The 23,204-nt window shown below is 40.1% G+C and overlaps 1 protein-coding gene across 6 annotated transcripts in view; it reads left to right on the forward strand.

Annotated features, from left to right (window-relative positions):
• RAD17 (RAD17 checkpoint clamp loader component) overlaps positions 1-23,204 on the forward strand; it is a 41,929-nt gene that overhangs the window by 1,526 nt on the left and 17,199 nt on the right. For all 6 annotated transcript variants that reach the window (XM_066376515.1, XM_066376525.1, XM_066376535.1 and 3 more), the window contains 8 exons: positions 1,311-1,568; positions 3,447-3,530; positions 6,522-6,678; positions 8,931-9,067; positions 9,523-9,575; positions 9,662-9,787; positions 9,882-9,951; positions 19,646-19,757. In XM_066376515.1, the coding sequence (XP_066232612.1) occupies positions 1,311-1,568; positions 3,447-3,530; positions 6,522-6,678; positions 8,931-9,067; positions 9,523-9,575; positions 9,662-9,787; positions 9,882-9,951; positions 19,646-19,757 (997 nt within the window). The remainder of the gene's footprint in view (positions 1-1,310; positions 1,569-3,446; positions 3,531-6,521; positions 6,679-8,930; positions 9,068-9,522; positions 9,576-9,661; positions 9,788-9,881; positions 9,952-19,645; positions 19,758-23,204) is intronic.

A 23,204-nucleotide genomic window follows, 5' to 3' on the forward strand; every position in this document is an offset into this window, starting at 1 on the left:
ATGAAACAACTGTACATTGAAAATACAACTTAAGTTCTGAAAAAACATTTACAAGCCATCACAAAGAAAAGGCTAGAGTGAACTAGTAGAAGAAAGGAGTATATGAGTTGTACTTGGTGTTAAAGCTTAACAACAGGCCCCACCTCTTAGAAATGATATGGTTCAGTGAGCTAGTTCTCAGCAAGGTTAGGGGGTAGTGTAGGATGAAAGTCAGACAGTATCAACTCATATGCAAAGCAGCTGTTTTCATAGTGGTTGATTTGATTTATTTTGATCTTAAGTAAATTATTTAACTACGCTCTTTCTCTTTTTTTTCAGCAAATGGGCGTCTACATTTATGTAAGAGATAAAGTTATAAAATATATAAGTAAATGTAGATCAGAATTGCTACCAAAAGGATTACTAACAGATAATATTTTTATATAGTCTTAAAAATAGAGGAAAGGGGCCAAATTGTAGTAACAGTGACAGTCTTTGGAAGAAGTGGAAATTAGGTAGTATGACTGAAATTTTTCCCACAGAAGATTCAATTATTTATTTACTACTGATAATATTCCTAGCCTTCTCTCCTTAAAAGAAAAATGAATATAATCAGATCATAATTATAAATTATTCATAGTATAAGGATTCTTAAACTATATCTTCACAAAGTCTTATAGCCAAATAGGGTTTATTTTGATTCATGAAATGTAATGTGTTAACCTGGTTAAGGCAGCACAATACTTAACCTGGTTAAGTATTACTTTTCTCACTGTTGTACATGATTGAACTAATATTTTACTTCTCTGTTTTGTTTCATTTTTGATAGATAATTTAAGTATTTATGTTTCAGTCTGATAAATGAGTTTGAAAAGAATCAGTCTACTCTTTTTTTTTTATTATTCATTTTAGCGGGGGAGGGAGAAGGGAGAAGGGGGGAGGAGCAGGAAGCATCAACTCCCATATGTGCCTTGACCAGGCAAGCCCAGGGTCTTGAACTGGTGACGTCAGCGTTTCCAGGTCAACAATCCATCCACTGCGCCACCACAGGCCAGGGAAGATGATGACATTAGTAAAAAGAATTAAGTTTGTAACCTATATTCCTTTAAATAGTATTCATCATTACCATGGTCAAGTAGACAAGTATGCATTTGCAATTATTGAAAAGTAAAAAAATAACATGCATATGGAATCAGTTTTACTTAAAGAGCTAATTTGTGAGATCTTAATTTTAAATGTTACAAATATACAATTTTATTTTTACAGAGTATTTCAGTTATAGAGGAAGTAGATACAAAACATGTAATAGCGTTTACATGATTTTCTTTCAGGTGACACATTGGGTAGACCCATCATTTGATGATTTTTCAGAAAATACAAGCATCTCTACTATTACTGCCACATCATTGAGTGTGAATAACTCAAATCATAGAAGAAAAACTGTGCCTTCCACATTAGAAAGAAGCAGATTTCCAACCAGAAAAAGAGAAGCACTGTCTTCCTCAGAACAGATATATGGTCTAGAAAATTCAAAACAATATCTGTGTGAAAATGAGCCATGGGTGGATAAATACAAACCAGAAACTCAGGTATTATATAGCATGCAATTTTATTTCAGGAATGAAAAGGATGTGCATTTTCAGATTATTACTCATGAAATCTTTTCACCGAAATGAATTAGAACAAAACAATAATTTCTAGGGTTTATGTTGTTGTTTTTTAAATATTCAAGACTCAGCTTTTTCACAATAGTTATTCTAAAGTTGTAGCATTGGTTATTTGTCTTAGATTAAATTTAAACCCAACATAAAATTGGTGTATACTTCTTTCTTTTTTACAGAGACAGAGAGAGAGTCAGAGAGAGGGACAGACAGACAGGAACGGAGAGATGAGAAGCATCAATCATTAGTTTTCATTGCGTATTGCGACACTTAGTTGTTCATTGATTGCTTTCTCATATGTGCCTTGACCGCGGGCCTTTAGCAGACCGAGTAACCCCTTGCTCAAACCAGGGACCTTGGGTCCAAGCTGGTGAGCTTTTGCTTAAACCAGATGAGCCCACGCTCAAGCTGGCGACCTTGAGGTCTCGAACCTGGGTCCTCGGCATCCCAGTCCGATGCTCTATCCACTGCGCCACCGCCTGGTCAGGCTGTATATTTATTTTTTACTAAATGTAATACTCCTCCCTATATGTTTCCTTCCCAAAAAGTACAGGATTTTTAAAAATTTTATAATTTTTAATCTCCAAATTTTTATATAACGGCATTGGTTAATAACAGAACTCTTTGTAGAAATAGAAGAAAAGTATATATAGTCAACCTTTTTTATTGTTATATCATTTTAATTGTTTGCTAGGTTTTTTTGTTTTTCTTTACAGGGACAGAGAGAGAGTCAGAGAGAGGGATAGATAGGGACAGACAGACAGGAACGGAGAGAGTTGAGAAGCATCAATCATCAGTTTTTCGTTGCGACACCTTAGTTCAGGGGTCCCCAAACTTTACACAGGAGGCCAGTTCACTGTCCCTCAGACCGTTGGAGGGCCAAACTACAAAAACAACTGAACAAATCCCTATGCACACTGCACATATCTTATTTTAAAGTACAAAAACAAAACGGGAACAAATACAATATTTAAAATAAAGAACAAGTAAATTTAAATCAACAAATTGACCAGTATTTCAATGCTCCTCTCACTGACTATCAATGAAAGAGGTGCGCCCCTTCCGGAAGTGCAGCGGGGGCCGGATAAATGGCCTCAGGTGGCCGCATGCGGCCCGCAGGCCATAGTTTGGGGACCCCTGCCTTAGTTCATTGATTGCTTTCTCATATGTGCCTTGACTGTGGGCCTTCAGCAGACTGAGTAACCCCTTGCTCAAGCCAGCGACCTTGGGTCCAAGCTGGTGAGCTTTTTGCTCAAACCAGATGAGCCCCCACTCAAGCTGGCGACCTTGGGGTCTCGAACTTGGGTCTTCCGCATCCCAGTCCAATGCTCTATCCACTGTGCCACCACCTGGTTAGGGTGTTTGCTAGTTTTAAAATGATTCTTTTTTATATTTTGGTTTGGAATTTTTCCAAGAACAACACAAATTGTGAAAGGCTTTTCAAAAACTTATGTACAATAAAATTCACTTTTTAAAGGAATGAGTTTGCAAATTTTGATAAATCCATAGTTGTGTAGCCATCACCACCATGAAGATCTGAAACAGTGCCATCATCTAGTTTTTTTTGTTTTAAATTGATTTAAGATAGAGAGGAAGGGGGAAAGAGAGAGAGAAACAGGAACACCAACCCATTCCTGTGTGTGTCCTGAGTGGGGATCGAACTGGCAACCTCTGCACTTCAGGCCGATACCCTACCTAACCGAGCCATCCAGCCAGGGCCCATCATTTAGTTTAGATTAATCTGTGTTGATGTACCAAAAATCCTTGAGTTAAAATGTAACTTTATTGTAAACTTCAAATTTTCAGCATGAACTTGCTGTGCATAAAAAGAAAATTGAAGAAGTTGAAACATGGTTAAAAGCTGAAGTCTTAGAAAGGCAATCAAAACAGGTAATTAAATAAAAACTATAAATACTTAACACTAAATACTTTCTTTGTCTTATAGATGTTGTAAAAAGTTAAGCTTATATGATGACTTTATTCAAATCCAGATCGCTCACTAGCCATGAAAAGTTTTCTGATCTTATTTCTCACTTCACTAAAGGGTTCTGAGACTTGGAGTTTTCCTATGTACTTGTCCCTCTTTCTCCCCCTTATGTCCTGTCATCAACATAAAGAACAATAAACCAGTTCAGGTGTTGGTTAGCACATAAGATTATCTTACACTGAGGCAAGCAGGCAAATTACAGTAGTTTTTTTTAGTAAATATAATCTAAAACAGTCATCATTCATTTATACTGATATTTTTTGTTTCACTTCCTAATACCACAAATACTGTTAGTCCCAAACCTGAATATTCTTTCTCTATCTCTTTAAACATTTCTAATTTTGATATTCTTCAAACATAAAGAAAAATAGGATAGTAAGTTAATACATGGACTTGAGTTAAACAGATTTGCAAGAATACTTTAGAACTCGTGGTACATATTTTATATTGCATCCTATCAGAAAATATGTCTGGTTTTGCTGTTTTTGATGTTAAGTGTGATTACTAGGTTAAGGAGGTGACAGTAAAAAAATCTTCATTGCAATTAGTCATTTCCCCTTGCAATTAGCACATGATCAATGGAGAGCTACTTGAGCAACATGTAAGCATCCAGTTCCTGAGCAATCTTTCACCTAAGTTCTTTTTTTTTTTTTTTTTAAGTGAGAGGAGAGGAGGCAGAGACAGACTTCTCCATGTGCCTGAACTGGGATCCACCCAGCATGCCCACTAGGGGGCGATGCTCTGCTCATCTGGGCCCTTGCTCTGTTGCAACCGAAGCCATCTTTTTAATGCCTGAGTCAGAGGCCATGGAGCCATCCTCAGCGCCTGGGACCAACTCGCTTTAATCAAGCCCTGGCTGCAGGAGGGGAGGAGAAGAGAGAGAGAGAGAAGTGAAATGGGGAAGGGTGGAGAAGCAGATGGGCACTTCTGTGTGCCCTGGTCAGGAATCGAACCCAGGACATCCACATGCCAGGCTTAAACGCTCTACAGCTAAGCCAACCAGTCAGGGCCTCAGCTAAGCTCTTTAGCATCTATTTTCTGTCCTTGTATGTATTATTTTAACAAACATAAAGGTTAGATCCAAAAACCAGACAGAAAAGACCATGATTCAAAAGAGGACCTGTTACCACTGGAGGCGACTGAAACACTGCTTCATCTCAAAGTTGAAAATTAAAGGGTGTGATTTTTTTTAAATCAGATTTACTGTATGAGGGAATATTACTGAGACCTGTGATCTCTAGTCTCTTTAGAGTCCTAGCTTATAAATATGTTTTGGGGTTTTTTTGTGTGACAGACAGAGGGACTGATAGGGACAGACAAACAGGAAGGGCGAGAGATGAGAGGTATTAATTCTTCGTTGCGGCTCCTTAGTTGTTCATTGATTGCTTTCTCGTATGTGCCTTGACTGGGGGGCTACAGCAGAGTGAGTGACCCCTTGTTCAAGCCGGCAACCTTGGGCTCAAGCAGCGACCTTGGGCTTCAAGTCTGCGACCATGAGGTCATGTCTGTGATCCCACGCTCAAGGTGGTGAGCCTGTGCTCCAACTGGTGACCTTGGGCTCAAGCCAGTGATTTTGAGCTTCAAGCCTGCGACCGTGGGGTCATGTCTGTGATCCCACGCTCAAACTGATGACCCTGTGTTCAGGCCAGCAACCTTGGAGTTTTGAACCTGGGTCCTCTGCATCCCAGTCAGATACTGTCCACTGTGCCACTGCCTGGTCAGGCTAAATATGTTTCTTAATATACATTTTAAAAATATGATATCCAAACTGAGGTCTTCCCATTAAAATATTGTACTTTTGCAATATTAAAGTGTATAATCCAAAGCAGGGGTCGAGGACCTATGGCTCAAGAGCCAGATGTGGCTCTTTTGATGGCTGCATCTGGCTCGCAGACAAATATTTAATTAAAAAAAATAATGTTGGCCCTGGCCGGTTGGCTCAGTGGTAGAGCGTTGGCCTGGCGTGCAGAAGTCCCGGGTTCGATTCCCAGCCAGGGCACACAGGAGAAGCGCCCATCTGCTTCTCCACCTCTCCCCCTCTCCTTCCTCTCTGTCTTTCTCTTCCCCTCCCGCAGCTGAGGCTCCATTGGAGCAAAGATAGCCCGGGCGCTGGGGATGGCTCCTTGGCCTCTGCCCCAGGCGCTAGAGTGGCTCTGGTCGCAACAGAGTGATGCCCCGGAGGGGCAGAGCATCGCCCCCTGGTGGGCGTGCAGGGTGGATCCCGGTCGGGCGCATGCGGGAGTCTGTCTGACTGTCTCTCCCCGTTTCCAGCTTCGGAAAAAGACAAAAAAAAAAAAAGTTAAAAATATAAAATATTTTCATGTATTACAATCCATTCATTTCCTACCGCTCATGTTCATGGTTGTGGGTGGCTAGAGCCAATCACAGCTGTCCTCCTGGACAACACCAAATTTTTATTGGATAATGCGTAAGGTACACGGATCGTTGTATGGCTTTCATGGAAGTACATTTTAAAATATGTGGTGGTCATGGCTCTCTCAGCCAAAAAGTTTCCCAACCCCTGATCCAAAGAGTTCTGTATTAAGATTGAATTTTATGAGTTCATGTAACTTCTAAAAATACTTGTTTCAGACATTACCTCCTTAATGTAGCTGAAGTTTAGTTGTTTTAATTCGGCTACTAAATAGTCCTTAGGAGGGCTTAATGCAAAAATTGACGAATTACCAGAAGCTACACTTAATGTTCAGGAATAAGATTATCTTATTTTATCTAGAGTTAGTTTGTTTCAGCCAACATTACTATAAAATGTAGTTTGCTTATACCAGATATTCAGTAAATATTTATAGAAGTAATTAACATTTAGAAAACTCAAACGTAATATTCTGGCATTCCAGTGATTTTTATTCCTAATTAATATTTGTGTTTGGTTTTAGGGTGGATCTATTTTGTTAATAACCGGGCCTCCTGGATGTGGGAAAACAGCAACTATAAAAATACTGTCAAAGGAGCATGGTATTCAAGTACAAGAGTGGATTAATCCAGTTTCACCAGACTTCCAAAAAGATGATTTCAAGGAAATATTTGATCATGGTAAGGTTTGCTATGAAAGTAATGGAAGTACTGAGGAAAGTCTGTTCTCAAAGGACATTTGAAACAAACTCTCTATTCATATCCTTAAGATTCCCAAGTTGGTGGTACATGTTTTTGAGAGAAAGGTGTGTATTGCCTGTTCTGTATGAGATTGGCATCTGCCCACTACCAGCTACTTTACATATTCAGAGTAGTAATCAAATAAAACGATATGACTGCATTTTCTCCCATACTTACCAGTGTTCACAGTGAAGTAATTTCAGGAGGAGAGGAATGGTGTCTCCAGTAGAGGAGAATGGGATAAGTTGAGGATTAAGTTTTAACTGTTTTATTAGATAACAAGCTAATCTCTTTGTATTTTTCTGAAGCTGGAAACGGGGAGAGACAGTCAGACAGACTCCTGCATGCGCCCGACTGGGATCCACCCGGCACGCCCACCAGGGGGCGACGCTCTGTCCACCAGGGGGCGATGCTCTGCCCCTCCGGGGCGTCGCTCTGCTGCGACCAGAGTCACTCTAGCGCCTGGGGCAAAGGCCAAGGAGCCATCCCCAGCGCCCGGGCCATCTTTGCTCCAGTGGAGCCTTGGCTGCGGGAGGGGAAGAGAGAGGAAGGAGGGGGGGGTGGAGAAGCAAATGGGCGCTTCTCCTATGTGCCCTGGCCGGGAATTGAACCCGGGTCCCCTGCACACCAGGCCAACGCTCTACCGCTGAGCCTACCGGCCAGGGCCTCTTTGTATTATTTATGTACTTTTTCTCAGGCTCAGACTAGGAAATTGGACTGTGTAAAGAAAATCTTTTTGTTTCAAAATAAATTATGCTTTTAAGATGTATTAAAGGAGATTATCTTCACACAAGAGGAGTGAACTTAGACCCATGAGAATCAAATCGAATCATAAGGCAAAGACTGTCTTTGGAATTTGAAAGCAGGCTTTAAGACAAACATCCAAAAGTAATAATAGTACCAATTTAAAGATAAAATACATAATAACTTCACATGTATGCTTACATACTCCAGCACAATCAATCATTTTTAACTTGAATAGTTTTTCTTATTGCCACTATAATGAAACTAGGTTTAGCCAAATCTCCTTGGCCACTTTGAAGAGAAAGGATTCCGTAGAAGGACAATTTTTAACATGTAATATCCTCAAAATCTCTTCTCTGGGATTTTCTTTAACATGCTCTGTGTATACTGTATCCTTATTATGCACACTCATTTGTTGCTAGTATCCTATACTCCTAAAACTTGTACTGCTTTTTAAACAGGAGCAATACTTTTGAAAATCTAGCAAGTCTTTATAAACAGTCTTCTCTATGAAATGTGTCTTTTTGGAGAACCTCCCTTATTCCCAAGTTCACTAGTCACTGTTCCCAACTTCTATTGTTAAACTTATTATTGAAAGTAATTTATTTATAGTCACACTAATTTGGAGAGGTTTTTTTTGTTTTGGTTTTTATTTTTAATTTTTCTTTTTTCTTTTTTTTTTTACAGGGACAGAGAGAGAATCAGAGAGAGGTTTAGATAGGGACAGACAGACAGGAACGGAGAGAGATGAGAAGCATCAATCATCAGTTTTTTGTTGCAACACCTTAGTTGATCATTGATTGCTTTCTCATATATGCCTTGACTGCGGGCCTTCAGCAGACCGAGCAACCCCTTGCTCGAGCCAGCGACCTTGGGTCCAAGCTGGTGAGTTTTTGCTCAAATCAGAAGAGCCCATGCTCAAGCTGGCGACCTCAGGGTCTCGAACCTGGGTCTTCCGCATCCCAGTCCGACACTCTATCCACTGCGCCACTGCCTGGTCAGGCTGGAGAGTTTATATTGTGTAGGCAAAGTCATAAGTATTTTTACCAATTGTATAGAATGACAGCTGTTTTGTGAAGTCAGTTGACTCCACAATACATCACTGGTATGGTAAAATTTCTGATGTTCATGATGACTCTTGTCCTCTGAAATGAATATTCAAATTTAAATTTGAACCGTTTGCCTAATTAGGAAACAGTCTACAGCAGTGTTTTTCAACCGCCAGTCTACCAGAAATTTCCTGCCAGTCTGTGAAAGAGTTAACCACTCCAATGTTGTATGAAGATTATACCGGCAGTTGAAAAACAGTGGTGTGTAGTACTGTGAGTTATTCTTGCACATGTGAATGTATTTCATTAGTGTATAGATATATGTATTATGTACATATGTGTAATATTAATGATATATAAGTTACTGGAAATAAAAGGGTTAAATATGTTTCCTTTCAGAATCAAGCTTCCATGTATTGCCCTATCAGTCTCAGATAACAGTTTTTAAAGAGTTTCTACTAAGAGCAACAAAGTATAACAAACTACAAATGCTTGGAGATGATCTGAGAACTGATAAGAAGATAATACTGGTTGAAGTAGGTGCAACTTTGGAAATCCTGCAGTAACTAGGGCGTAAACATTGCAAGATACAGCTTATGTGATGATATTAACTTTCTTTGTAGTGATGGGGCAAAATATAACATTAAAGCTTTATGATAGAAACCTAAAAACCTATTCAGTAAACTTGAATAGAGTGGCTATAGGTTAATGGATTTTAAAAATGTAATGGCTAAAGTGTAGAAATATTTGGAAAATGATGTCTTAGTGAAAATACTATAATTAGTAGTGAACCTAAGAAATTTAATGTAAAAAATGGGTTTCCCATTAGTGGATATTACTGTTGGGATTTCTTATTTTCCTTCTATGAAAGTTCTGGCTTTAATAGATTGAATAGATAACATTTATTTTTCCTGTCTTGGTAAATATAAATCTGAAAGTAAATTTATACAGGAATAAAACTGAAAAAGTATTTATCATATATTTTTAATAGGATTTACCCAACCAGTTTTATCGAGACTCTCACACTTTACATGAAGTTCTAAGGTAAGTTTCAGTGACGTTTTTCCTAGAATTCCAAAGTATATGGTAAGTGGCTGAAATTTCAATATTGCTATATTTTGTCATTTTAGGAAGTATGTACAGATTGGTCGATGTCCTCTAATATTTATAATCTCTGACAGTCTCAGTGGAGATAATAATCATAGGTTACTATTTCCTAAAGAAATTCAGGAAGAATGTGCTATATCAAACATTAGGTAAGAATGAAATTTCTCCTTAAATTGTTCACATATGCCCTGTATTTTTAAATTAATCATTTAACCATTCTCTTGTTGTATAAAACTTTGACAGTTTCAACCCTGTGGCACCAACAATTATGATGAAATATCTTAATCGAATAGTGACAATAGAAGCAAATAAGGTAAGTGTCTTAAGAACTGATTAATTTGAATTTTACATTATAATTATACAAAACCAAACTTAAGTGGTATTTTGTAAACTTGAGTTGAAAACATATTATTTCAGTATTTAAATTTTTTTTTTTAATTTTTATTTTTAGACTTTATTCATTTTAGGGAAGGGAAACAGAGAGAGAGGGGAGGAGCAGGAAGCATAAACTTCCGTATGTGCCTTGACTAGGCAAGCCCAGGGTTTTGAATCGACAACCTCAGTGTTCCAGGTCGATGCTTTACTGCACCACCTCAGGTCAGGCCACATTATTTCAGTTTTTAAAAATATTTATTTTAAATATTCTTAACCTTTTTTTGTTACTAAACATAGCTTTCTTTTTCACATTGAGGTAAATTTCCCTTTGGCTTAGTATTCTAAATTGTGTCTATATTCAAGAAACTATTTCCTTACATCTAGGTACATTAGTCATCAACAGTCCAACTCTACTTTCATCCTGTTACTTTCTTTATTGTGGTAAAAAACACACCATGCCTGGCCAGGCGATGGCGCAGTGGATAGAGTGGTGGCCTGGGACGCTGAGGACCCAGGTTCAAAACTCCAAGGTCACCAGCTTGAGTGTGGGGTCGCTGGCTTGAGCAAGGGGTCACTGGCTCAGCTGGAGACCCCGGTCAAGGCACATATGAGAAAGCAATCAATGAACAACTATGGTACCAAAACAAAGAACTGATGCTTCTCATCTCTCCCCCTTCCTGTCTGTCCATCTCTCCCTTAAAAAGAAATCATAAAATTTACCTTCTCAGTGATTCTTTTTCATATTTATTAAATTTTTTAAAAATTTATTATTATTTTTTTTTACAGAGACAGAGAGAGAGTCAGAGAGAGGGATAGACAGTGACAGACAGGAACGGAGAGATGAGAAGCATCAATCATTAGTTTTTCGTGTGCGTTGCGACACCTTAGTTGTTCATTGATTGCTTTCTCATATGTGCCTTGACCGCGGGCCTTCAGCAGACCGAGTAACCCCTTGCTGGGGCCAGTGACCTTGGGTCTAAGCTGGTGAGCTTTTGCTCAAACCAGATGAGCCCTCACTCAAGCTGGCAACCTCAGGGTCTCGAACCTGGGTCTTCTGCATCCCAATCTGACGCTGTATCAATTGTACCACCGCCCAGTCAGGCTTCCATATTTATTGAGGTATAATTGATACAACATCATTTAAGTGTGAGGTGTACAACATGCTGATTTGATACACGTATATTGCGAAATGATTACCACCTTATCGATACCTAACACCTCCATCACATCATATAATTACTTTTTTTTTGTAGTGAGAACATTTAAGATCTATTCACTTAGCAATTTTTGAATATATAATACAGTGTTGTGTTATTAACTATACCAGCTTAACCATTTTTAACTGTATAGTTCAGTAGGGTTAAGCATATTAACATTCTTGTGAAACAGCTGTTATCGCTTTTTTTTTAAGTGAGAGGTGAAGAGATAGTGAGACAGACTCCCACATGCATCCCAAATGGAATCCACCTGGCAACCCCTGTATGGGGCCAGTGCTTGAATCAATCAAGCTATTTTTATTTTTTCAGTGCCTGAGGCTGACACTTGGATCAACTGAGCTATCCTCAGCGCCCAGAACCCAGGGTTGATGCTCAATTGAGCCACTGACTGGGGAGGGGAAGAGGGAGAGAAGGGGTAGAGGGAGGGGGGGAGAAGCAGATGGTTGCTTCTCCTGTGTGCCCTGATGGGGAATTGAACAGAGGATGTCCATACGCTGGGCGAATGTTCTAACCACTGAGCCAGTTGACCAGTGCCCTGTTATTACATTTTTTTTCCTCCAAAGAGAGAAGCAGGGGGAGGGGAGAACAGACAGACTCCTGCATGGCACCCAACCAGGATCTACCCGGCATGTCCACCAGGGGCTATATTCGGCACCTCTGGGGCATTGCTTCACTTCAATCGGAGCCATTCTAGCACCTGAGGCCGAGGCCGTGGAGCCATCCTCCATACCCGGTCCAACTTTGCTCCAATGGAGCCTTGGCTGCAGGATGGGAAGAGAGAGATGGAGAGAAAGGAGAAGGGGAAGGGTGGAGAAGAAGATGGGAGCTTCTCCTGTGTGCCCTGGCTGGGAATTGAACCCAAGACTTCCACATGCCAGGCCAACGTTCTACCACAGAGCCATCCAGCCAGATGGCCCTGTTATTACTTTTTTTGTGTGTGTGTATTTTTCTGAAGTTAGAAGCAGGGAGGCAGAGAAACAGACTCCTGCATGTGTCCAATTGGGATCCACCGTCTTTCCCACCAGGGGATGATGCTCTGCCCATCTGGGGCATTGCTCTGTTGCAGCCTGAGCCATTCTAGTCTCTGAGGTGCAGGCCATGGAGCTGTTTTCCGTGCCTGGGCCAACTTTGCTCCAATGGAGCCTTGGCTGCAGAAGGGGAAGAGAGAGATGGAGAGGAAGGAAAGGGAAAAGGGTGGAGAAGCAGATGGACACTTCTCCTGTGTGCCCTGGCCAGGAATTGAACCAGGAACTTCCACATGCCGGGCCAATGCTCTACTGCTGAGCCAACTGGCGAGGGCCCTGTTACTACTTTTAATGCATCATTTTTTTAATCTTTCAAGTCAAAGTGATATTAAATAAATTGATGGAACTTTAACTTCTCGCAACAGGTTCTAGATTGCATGTGAAACATTATTTTTTCAACTCTGAGATCACAGGAATTGAAAATTTTTAAGGGAGTGATTGTTTTGAGGATTAAGCAAAATAATGTGTGTGTATAGAACATTTAGCTGAGTAAATAACTTTTAATAGTAAGAAATTAGAAAACAAATGAGTTGAATAATAATGAAGCAGTTCCACGAGTAAGCTAACAGTGTTTTGAAAATATTTAGTAATATGGGAAAATACAATTTAATGTCAAGTTAAAAATAGCAAGATACAAACTTATATGATAATGCTAGCAGTGGAAATATCTTCAGCCCTTTATATATACTTTGCATAGTGTCAGACAGTATGCAAAGTATTTGCATACCTGATCTTATTAAACTTCACCACAATCATACAAAATCGGTACATTATTCCTATTTTATATGTAAGGAAACTGAGCTTTGGGGGAAATAACTTGCATAATATCCCAATATCAGATGGTTTTGAAGTTTTGTTTTGACTCCAATTTACTGTGCTGAAACAAAGCAGTTGTCAGTAACAAAATGTATACACATATGTAAACCTACACATATTAGAAGAAAGTACATAAAAATGCTTAGTGTGATGGGTTCTGTATGGTTGGATTACTTGTGATTATTTTTATGTCTTTTGGGAAAGAAAATACATTTTCTGTGAGCATGATAACTACAAATTATAGTTTTTAATACTTTATTTCATTAAAAAATGTAAAAAAATAAAAATTAATATACTACTTTATCACCTTAACTCAAAACTCTTTTGGGACTAAGTCATTAAATTGCAAATGGCATTTACTTTAGCAAGTTCTATCATACTAGTAAAAAGAGATAACATAACTTCTTTGTTATGTAGTTAATGTATTGTGCCTTAAATAGTTGACTTGGAACAGTGTTAGAACTATTACAGGAGCAAGAACAGGCACACTATTCAAGTCCTTAAAGCTTTTCTAAAATCAAATGTTATGGTACTGTTTGGAATCTGCAAGGATAATGATGATAGTATAGGAAGATCTGAAGATGACTTTACTCTTTTGCATTATGTAGCTTAGTTAATTATGTTAAACAACACTGTTGAGCCCTGGCCAGATAGCTGAGTTGGTTGGAGCATCATCCCAATATGCCAAGGTTGCAGGTTTGATCCCTGGTTAGGGCACATACAAGACTCAACCAATGAATGCACGCTCTCTCGCTCTCTCTCTCCCCTTCTCTCTCCCTCCTTCTCCCTATTTCCCCCATCCTCTCTGCCTCTCCCTCTCTCCCTCCTTTCTCTAAAAAAAAGGACTGTTGACATCTTAAGTGAACTAACTTGTATAGTAGTGTTCCCCCTTGTGGGGGATACATTTCAAGACCTCTAGTGGATACCTGAAACTGCAGATAATACTGAATCATATGTATATGTTTGTTTTTTCTGTACATATATATCTATGATAAAGTTAAATTTCTAAATTAGGCCTGACCTGTGGTGGTGCAGTGGATAAAGCATTGATTGACCTGGAACACTGAGGTCGCCAGTTTGAAACCCTGGGCTTGCCTGGTCAAGGCACATATGGGAGTTGATGCTTCCTGCTCCTCCCTCCTTCTCTCTCTCTCTCTCTCTCTCTCTCCTATAAAAATGAATAAATAAAATTAAATAAAAAATTTTAATTTCTAAATTGGCACAATAAGAGACAACAATAATAAAATAGAACAATTATAACAGTAAAATAGGGGTTAATTGAACACAAGCACTGTAATTCCTTGACAGTCAATCTGATAACCAAGATAACTACTAAAACACTCATGCTGTGAGTGTACATGATTGCTGTACATCTTGGATGTGCTGGACAAAGGGATGGTTCACGTCCCAGGCAGAATGGAGCAGTGGTTCAAGATTGCGTCGCACTACTCAGAACGACATGCAATTTAAAACTTATGAATTTTTTATTTCTGGAATTTTCTATTTAATATTTTCAGACTGCAGTTGACTGGAAAGTCAGTTGGAAAGTGAAATCCCGGATAAGGGGGAATTACTGTAATAAAAAAGTCTTGAGTATGTAAAATTTCTCTTTTCTTTTTACATTGAAATAGATGTTTCTCTGTTTTTATAGGGAAAAAAGGATCTTTAGTCTATTCTGATATCATTAGGTGTGGAAGCTTCCATAAAGTGTGGAAGCTGATCACTTGTTTCAGTTACATTGACATGTTCATAGTAATCAACATTTATGGTATTTTCTCCAAGAATCACGATTTCAAATTACACTTCCTTTTTGTAGAGTAACCCATACCTAGAATTTTTTGAAAGCAAGTGCTCACAAAACAAATTTGTTTTTGAGAGTGTGTTTATTAAAACTGGGCAGTAAAACAAGGAAGGACCTAGGATAGAAGGAGCAACAGGAGAGGAACTAGGGGCGACTGCTTTAGCTCTCCAGAAATGTTGTGGGAGAAAGTGAGCCACGGCAGGGCCGGTGTCAGCTCACTGGCCGGGTAGAGAAACGGGGCATGGGAGGCAGGTTCAGGGGTCAGCCCAGGTCGAGCTGCCGCTACCCGTTGTTCCCCTGGCTGCAAGTCTCATGGAGAAAAAGAAAATTCACTCAGTAAGGAGATTCAAGTGGGCCTGGCCCAGGAGGTCACCTGGCTCAAAACAATTGTTTTTTAGAGAGAGAGAGAAGTGAGGAGAGAAGAATAGGAAACATCAACTTGTAGTACAGTTGCTTCTCATATGTGCGGGCAAGCCCAGGGTTTTGAACTGGCAACTTTAGCATTCCAGGTTGTCAGTTGATACACTGTACCACCATAGGCCAGACCAAGCAATTTTTTAAATTCAGTGTATTCACAATAAAAGTGAAATTAATATGGAAGAGAAATTCACAGGCATGAGTAAGAAAATTTTGTAAAACAATGAAGAGAGACTTGCTATCTGGGTATTAGAACATAATATAAAACCATAGAAATTACAACTGTGTGGTATTGGCACAATAATAGAAAAATAGGAAAATTAAAATGAGAAGACTGCACAGAGATAGGTCAGTATGTGTAAATGGGAATTTTCTATATGAAGAGGCATTTCACATCACTAGGGAAAGAGTAGACTATTATAGTTAATAAGTGGTGTTGGAACAATTGGATATGCATCTTTATATACTATATACAAACATCAAAATTAAAAGAGTATTAGGGAGAAATACCCCTTTGGTTGTGGGGACAGTCTTTCTAAGTAAGAAACAAAAGCTTGAAAGCCATGAGTTTATTTTTTTTTTTTAAAGGGAAACTTAGGAAATGATAAGGCATAGTAAGAAAAATTAGACAAGCATAAGAATGGAAGATAATATGTACAATTTATGTAGCAGATAAAGTGTAACACCTGAATGTATAAAAATTTGCCTACCAAAAGCTATGAATAGAAGCCAGTACACAAATAGGAATGGCTAGTAAACATGAGGGGTGTTCAACTCTATTAGTAATCAGAGAAATTCATCTTTCAGATAACCATTTTTCACATATCAGATGGCAAAAAAAAAAAATTAAAAGATTGATAAACAGAATTGCCAAAGATGGAAACATGAGTATTCTCACATACCATTAGAAGGACAAATAAAATTGGTAATTGTTACAGATACTTGAAGAGTGTCCTTCAACAAAAATGTTCATGCATAGGCCCTAGCCGGTTGGCTCAGCGGTAGAGTGTTGGCCTGGCGTGCGGGGGACCCGGGTTCGATTCCCAGCCAGGGCACATAGGAGAAGCGCCCATTTGCTTCTCCACCCCACCCCCCTCCTTCCTCTCTGTCTCTCTCTACCCCTCCTGCAGCCAAGGCTCCATTGGAGCAAAGATGGCCCGGGCGCTGGGGATGGCTCCTTGGCCTCTGCCCCAGGCACTAGAGTGGCTCTGGTCACGGCAGAGCGACCCCCCCCACACCAGGGGCAGAGCATCACCCCCTGGTGGGCAGAGCGTCGCCCCTGGTGGGCAAGCTGGGTAAATCCCAGTCGGGCGCATGCGGGAGTCTGTCTGACTGTCTCTCCCCATTTCCAGCTTCGGAAAAATACAAAAAAAAAAAAAAAAAAAAAAAAGACAAAAATGTTCATGCATATATATATATATATATATATATATATAAAATTTGGAAATAGTAAATATATTCCTTCATTAGAAATAATTAAATTATGGTATATTCTTTTTTTTTTTTTTGCATTTTTCCAAAGCTGGAAACGGGGAGGCAGTCAGACAGACTCCCACATGCGCCCGACCGGGATCCACCCGGCATGCCCACCAGGGGGCGATGCTCTGCCCCTCTGGGGCGTCGCTCTGTTGCATCCAGAGCCATCCTAGCGCCTGAGGCAGAGGCCACAGAGCCATCCTCAGTGCCTGGGCCATCTTTGCTCCAGTGGAGCCTTGGCTGCAGGAAGGGAAGAGAGAGACAGAGAGGAAGGAGAGGGGGAGGGGTGGAGAAGCAGATGGGTGCTTCTCCTGTGTGCCCTGGCTGGGAATCAAACCCGGGACTCCTGCACGCCAGGCTGACGCTCTACCACTGAGCCAACTGGCCAGGGCCCATAATATTTTTAAAATAAAATAGATTTAAAGGTACTAACATAGAGCACAAACAATGGCATTAAGTGAAAAAAAAAATGTCATAAGATAATACTTACACAATATGATCCCACCCTGGCCAGGTATACTGATAGTTCAGTTGTTTAGAGCTATGTCCCAGTATGCCAAGGTCAAGGGTTCAGACCACAGTCAGGGCACGTACAAAAATCAACCGACGAATGCATGGATGAGTGGAACGACAAATCAGTGTCTCTCTTTCTCCCCCTTCCTCTTTCTAAAAAATATTGATAATAATATCCCAATTATGTCTACATATACAATAGATACTATATATACTTAGAGATATTTTTGTGCACAGAAATTGGTCTAGAATATTGTGAGATATTTTAGGATTTGAGGAGACCAACAGGACAGACAGTAAACAGTAACTTTCTCATAAAAACTTTTGAAACAGCTTTGGTTAATAAAATAAAAATATATACTGAAAGATTGTAGCATGATTCTGGTTTCCTGTTTTAATCAGTTTTTGCAAGATCTAAAATGTGATGATCTGTGAACAGTCACATGAATTTAACTTGCTATATCAGTAAACCATTAGGAGTTTCTGAATGGAGAGAGATGACAAATTTTTCTTGCCTTATACTTGAACTACCAGGGCTATCATATATATCATATATTGTTTTTTAACTTGTCTGTATATATATATTTTTAATTTAAAACTCTTTATTTTATTTTTTTACAGAGACAGAGAGTCAGAGTGAGGGATAGACAGGGACGGAGAGATGAAAAGCATCAATCATTAGTTTTTCATTGTGACACCTTAGTTGTTCATTGATTGCTTTCTCATATGTGCCTTGACCATGGGCCTTCAGCGGACCAAGTAACCCCTTGCTTGAGCCAGCGACCTTGGGTCCAAGCTGGTGAATTTTTGCTCAAACCAGATGAGCCTGCGCTCAAGCTGGCGACCTCGGGGTCTCGAACCTGGGTCTTCCGTATCCCAGTCTGACGCTCTATCCACTGCGCCACCGCCTGGTCAGGCTTGTCTGTATATTTTTAAAAATATATTTGTATTTTATATATCTTAAATGTCTGTATGAAACTTAGGCTTTAAATATGAATCAATGCAGTTTTAGCTTTCTGATTGATACGCAACAGAATATTAATCCACTGAAAACCCCACGTAGGGATTTCATGTAAATTTCAAAGATTTGTCAATTTTTTTTATTTTTTTTAGCCAGAGAGAGACAGACAGGAAGGGAGAGATGAGAAGTACCAACTCTTGTAGTAGTGACACTAGTTGTTTACTGATTGCTTTTTACATGTGCCTTGACTGGGGTGGGGGAGGGGCTCCAGCCAAGCTGGTGACCCCTTGCTCAAGCCAGTGATTTTGGGCTTCAAGCGAATGACCTCTGGGCTTAAGCCAGTGACCATGGAGTCATGTCTATGACCCCATGCTCAAGTTGGCAACCCCAGACTCAAGCTGGTGAGCCCACACTCAAGTTGGCAACCTTGGGGTTTTGAACCTGGGTCCTCAGCATCCCAGGTTGATGTTCTATTCACTATACGACCATATCAAGTTGTCAGATTTTTTTGTGTGTGCCTGACCTGTGGTGGTGCAGTAGATAAAGAAGCAACTACAAGAGTTGATGCTTCCCATTCCCCCCTAACACTTCTTTCTTTCTCTCTCACTCTCTCTAAAATAAGAAAAAAATTTGTGTGTGTACTTTATTACATTATATTGGTTTTTTGTTGTTTTTTTTTTTGTATTTTTCTGAAGCTGGAAACGGGGAGAGACAGTCAGACAGACTCCCGCATGTGCCCGACCGGGATCCACCCGGCACGCCCACCAGGGGCAACACTCTGCCCACCAGGGGGCGATGCTCTGCCCCTCCGGTGGGGGGGGGGGTTGCTCTGCCGCTCTGCCGCGACCAGAGCCACTCTAGCGTCTGGGGCAGAGGCCAAGGAGCCATCCCCAGCGCCCAGGCATCTTTGCTCCAATGGAGCCTTGGCTGTGGGAGGGGAAGAGAGAGACAGAGAGGAAGGAGGGGGTGGAGGGTGGAGAAGCAAATGGGCGCTTCTCCTATGTGCCCTGGCCGGGAATCGAACCCAGGTCCCCCACACGCCAGGCCGACGCTCTACCGCTGAGCCAACCCGCCAGGGCCTATTACATTATATTGTGATTTGAGGTCTCTCTGACTTGGTACAAATTATGTTTGTATATATGTATGCATACCTAGTAAGAGAGAAAACTTCAAAATTATAACCTAGTGAAATTAAACAATATTTTATACTCTTGAAGATTTACCTTAAACTATGTTAAGTCATTGACATTTGTACCTTCATGTGCAGACTAATGTCTAACATGGAAGCTTTTTAGCATTCACATTTGAAAGATTCTAATGTACATCCATTAAGCTTATAAAATAAGAGAGTTTTTATCTTCTGTTTTAGAACAAAAAACAAAAATTTTTTAATTTTCTCATTTTAGAAAGGAGGAAATATTACTGTTCCTGATAAAACTTTTCTAGAGTTACTCTGTCAAGGATGTTCTGGTGATATCAGAAGTGCAATAAACAGCCTCCAGTTTTCTTCTTCAAAAGGTAACTATCGAAGATACATTTTTATAGCATTATATAGCTCAACTAATTTTTATTAAGACAGTGTCATAAAATTATACATGTACACATGCATGCACATACCCCAAGAATACGTCATTGTCTATATCTGTATACCTGAGACAAAACCTGATGTGTTTATGTGGTTTGCTACTTTACCTCTCAAAGTTAATTTGGTTCCTGGGTGAAACTCCTGGCTCTCTCACTTAGTGACTTAATCTTACAAGTGACTAAATGTTTCTGTGCCTCTGTTTTCTCACCTTTATGTAAGAACCTGTCTCGAGATTTGTATGAAGAGTAAGTGAAGTCATACTTGTAGAGTATTTATTCCAGTGGTTGATACATACTGAGGGTTCAATAAATGGCAAACTGTTAATAAATTTAATAATGTACTCATGTAGGTTTACTTTTGAATTTATTTCATAATTTATATATGATATAAATTATGCTTAATAGATTTTTTCTTACTGATATGTAAAAAGGGTACATGGCCATCCTATAGTAATGAGATAGCTCCACTAATGGCAGGAGTTACTCAGATTTCTCCATGTATAAAATGTACCCTTTTCTGAAAAATTTGGGGTCTGAAAACTGGGTGCATCTTATGCAGTGATTGTAGGGTTTTTTTACTTGCATTTCCCTCATTTTTGCACTTGTTTTTGCGCTCATTGTTGAAGACAATAATTCGTCATCAGACACAGATGAGGACAAGCTAATGGATGGGAGTTTTGACAGTGATGATGAGTTGTATGAATTTTATGATGAATAAAACTTGAGTTCAATAACTTTATGTAATACTTTTTTTTTTCAAATTTCCAGGCCACAAAATTAAGGTGCGTCTTATACATGGGAGTATCATATACATGGGGAAATACAGTACATTTTTACTGTTAGTAGTCATAGTTTACTGTACACATCTTCATCAGAAAACATTTAACAAGTGACCTAGTTGATGCTTAACACTGAGAAATTGATCTTAAAAATTTCAAAGCCGCCCTGGTTGATGGCATAGTAGATATAGCATCGTCCTGAGTTGCCAAGGTCACCAGTTTGATCCCAGGGACTCTGGCTTGGTCCTGGTGTCACCAGTTTTATCCCAGGGTTGCTGGCTCGATCCTGAGGGCATCGGTTTGACCCCTTATGTCACTGGTTTGAGCCCTGGTCTGGGCACATATGAGAAGCAGTCAGTGGCACAACTTAGTGCAGTGGTCGGCAAACTGCTGCTCGAGCCTCACGCGGCTCTTTGGCCGAGTGTGACTTTTCCACAAAATACCACATGTGGACGCTACCTCGATAAGGAATGTACTTACCTATATAGTTTAAGTTTAAAAAATTTGGCTCTCAAAAGAAATTTCAATAGTTGTACTGTTGATATTTGGCTCTGTTGACTAATGAGTTTGCTGACCCCTGACTTAGTGGAACAATGAATTGATGCTTCTCTATCCCTCCCTCCCATTTTCCTCCCCTCCCTCTCTCTCTCTTTCTCTTTTTCTCTCTCCCCCCTCTCCTCCTTTCCCTCTCTCCCTTTTTCTCCCCCCTTCCTCTCACAAATTAACAAAAAAATTAAAGGCCGACTTTAGAGTTTACAAAATCCACCTGAAATACTAGTTTCTATGCCTAAGTGTAACATGTTCATCTAGGTTACATCCTTGTTTTTCAAAATAACTTCAGAGAAATATCCTAACACAAATGAAAACAGAATTCAGCTTATTTCTATAAAAACAAAGGTAAATGGTCCTTAGGTTCACTACTGGAATTATGGTTTTGGAAGGCTGAAGTGGGCCACTTTGGGATCCTAACTACAACTTTTAACATTATTGCTCTGAGCTCAGAAATTGCAAACGAAAGAAAATAAAATTTTTGAGCGGGTCCTTGGCAGGCTTGCTCGGTTGTGTTGAGCATTGGCCTGGTTTACAGACATCCCGGGTTCAATTCCCAGTCAGGATGCACATTAGAAGCATCTGTCTACTTTTCTCCCCCTCCCTCTTCTCCTCCTTTCTTGCTTCCCCTCGAGCCAGTGGCTTGATTGGTTTGTGCATCGGCCTCAGGCACTGAGGATGGCACGGTTGATTGAAGCATCAGCGCTAGATGGGGGTTGCCAGGTGGATCCCAATCAGGGTACATGCGGGAGTCTATATCACTATCTCCCCTCTTCTTAAAAAAAATTTTTTTTTGGCCCTGGCCAGTTGGCTCAGTGTCTATAGAGTGTCAGCCTAACATGTGGAAATCCTGGGTTCGATTTCCGACCAGGGCACATAGGAGAGGTGCCCATCTGCTTCTCCACCCTTCTCACTCTCCTTTCTCTCTATCTCTCTTTTCCTCTCCCATAGCCAAGGCTCCATTGGAGCAAAGTTGGCCCGGGCACTGAGGATGGCTCCATGGCCTCCGCCTCAGGCGCTAGAATGGCTCCAGTTGCAACAGAGCAATGCCCCAGATGGGCAGAGCATTGCCCCCTAATGGGCATGCCAGGTGGATCCCGGTTGGGCACATGTGGGAGTCTGTCTCTCTGCCTCCCTCACTGCTTCTCACTTCAGAAAAATAGAAAAAATAAATTTTTTTGAGTGGGTCAGGAACTGTATTAACAGTGATGGTGTCTCTTTTGTGTGTGTGAAAGAGAGAGGGACAGATAGGGACAGACACACAGGAAGGGGGAAAGAGATAAGAAACATCAATTCTTCATCGTGGCACCTTAGTTCGTTGATTGCTTTCTCATATGTACGGGGCGGGGGGGGGGGGGGGGCCTGCAGCAGAGCAAATGATCCCTTGCTCAAGCCAGAGACCTTGGGCCCAAGCCAGAAACCTTTGGGCTCAAGCTAGCGACCATGGGGTCATGTCTATGATCCCATGCTCAAGCTAGCGATGCCTTACTCTAGCTGGCAAGCCCGTGCTCAAATTGGCGACCTCGGAGTTTCAAACCTGTGTCCTCTGCGTCCCAGTATGACGCTCTATTCACTACGGCATGGTCTGGTCAGGCAGTATTTTTTTCTTTTTAATTTCATATCAGCCTAATAAACTAGACAATTTTAGTATGTAAGCCCAGAACCTGTGTTCTTTCTGCTATTCCACACTGCTTTTATTAAATGATAAATTCTGAGTTTTAAACAATACATTTGCCAATGAACTTTGACCACAAGCACATTCATAACTTGCAGACTGCCCAAATCAGTAGAAAGGTAATACAGAATAGTTGTTAAGCATGGATTGCAGAGTCAGATTGCCTGGATTTAAATCATTTATTGACTGATGATCTTGAGCCAGTTACTTAAGCTCTTTATTTCTCATTACTTTGATCTTTATAATAATTCTCCTAATAGAATTTTTATGAGGATAAAATTAGTTAATACATCTCATGCACCAAACAGTACCTTGCACCTAACAACAAGTAATCAAGGTGATTTGACTATTAGAGAATGTGTACATGTAAATTTGAAA

This window comes from Saccopteryx leptura, chromosome 1, assembly GCF_036850995.1.
Source record: "Saccopteryx leptura isolate mSacLep1 chromosome 1, mSacLep1_pri_phased_curated, whole genome shotgun sequence".
Lineage (NCBI taxonomy): Eukaryota > Metazoa > Chordata > Mammalia > Chiroptera > Emballonuridae > Saccopteryx > Saccopteryx leptura.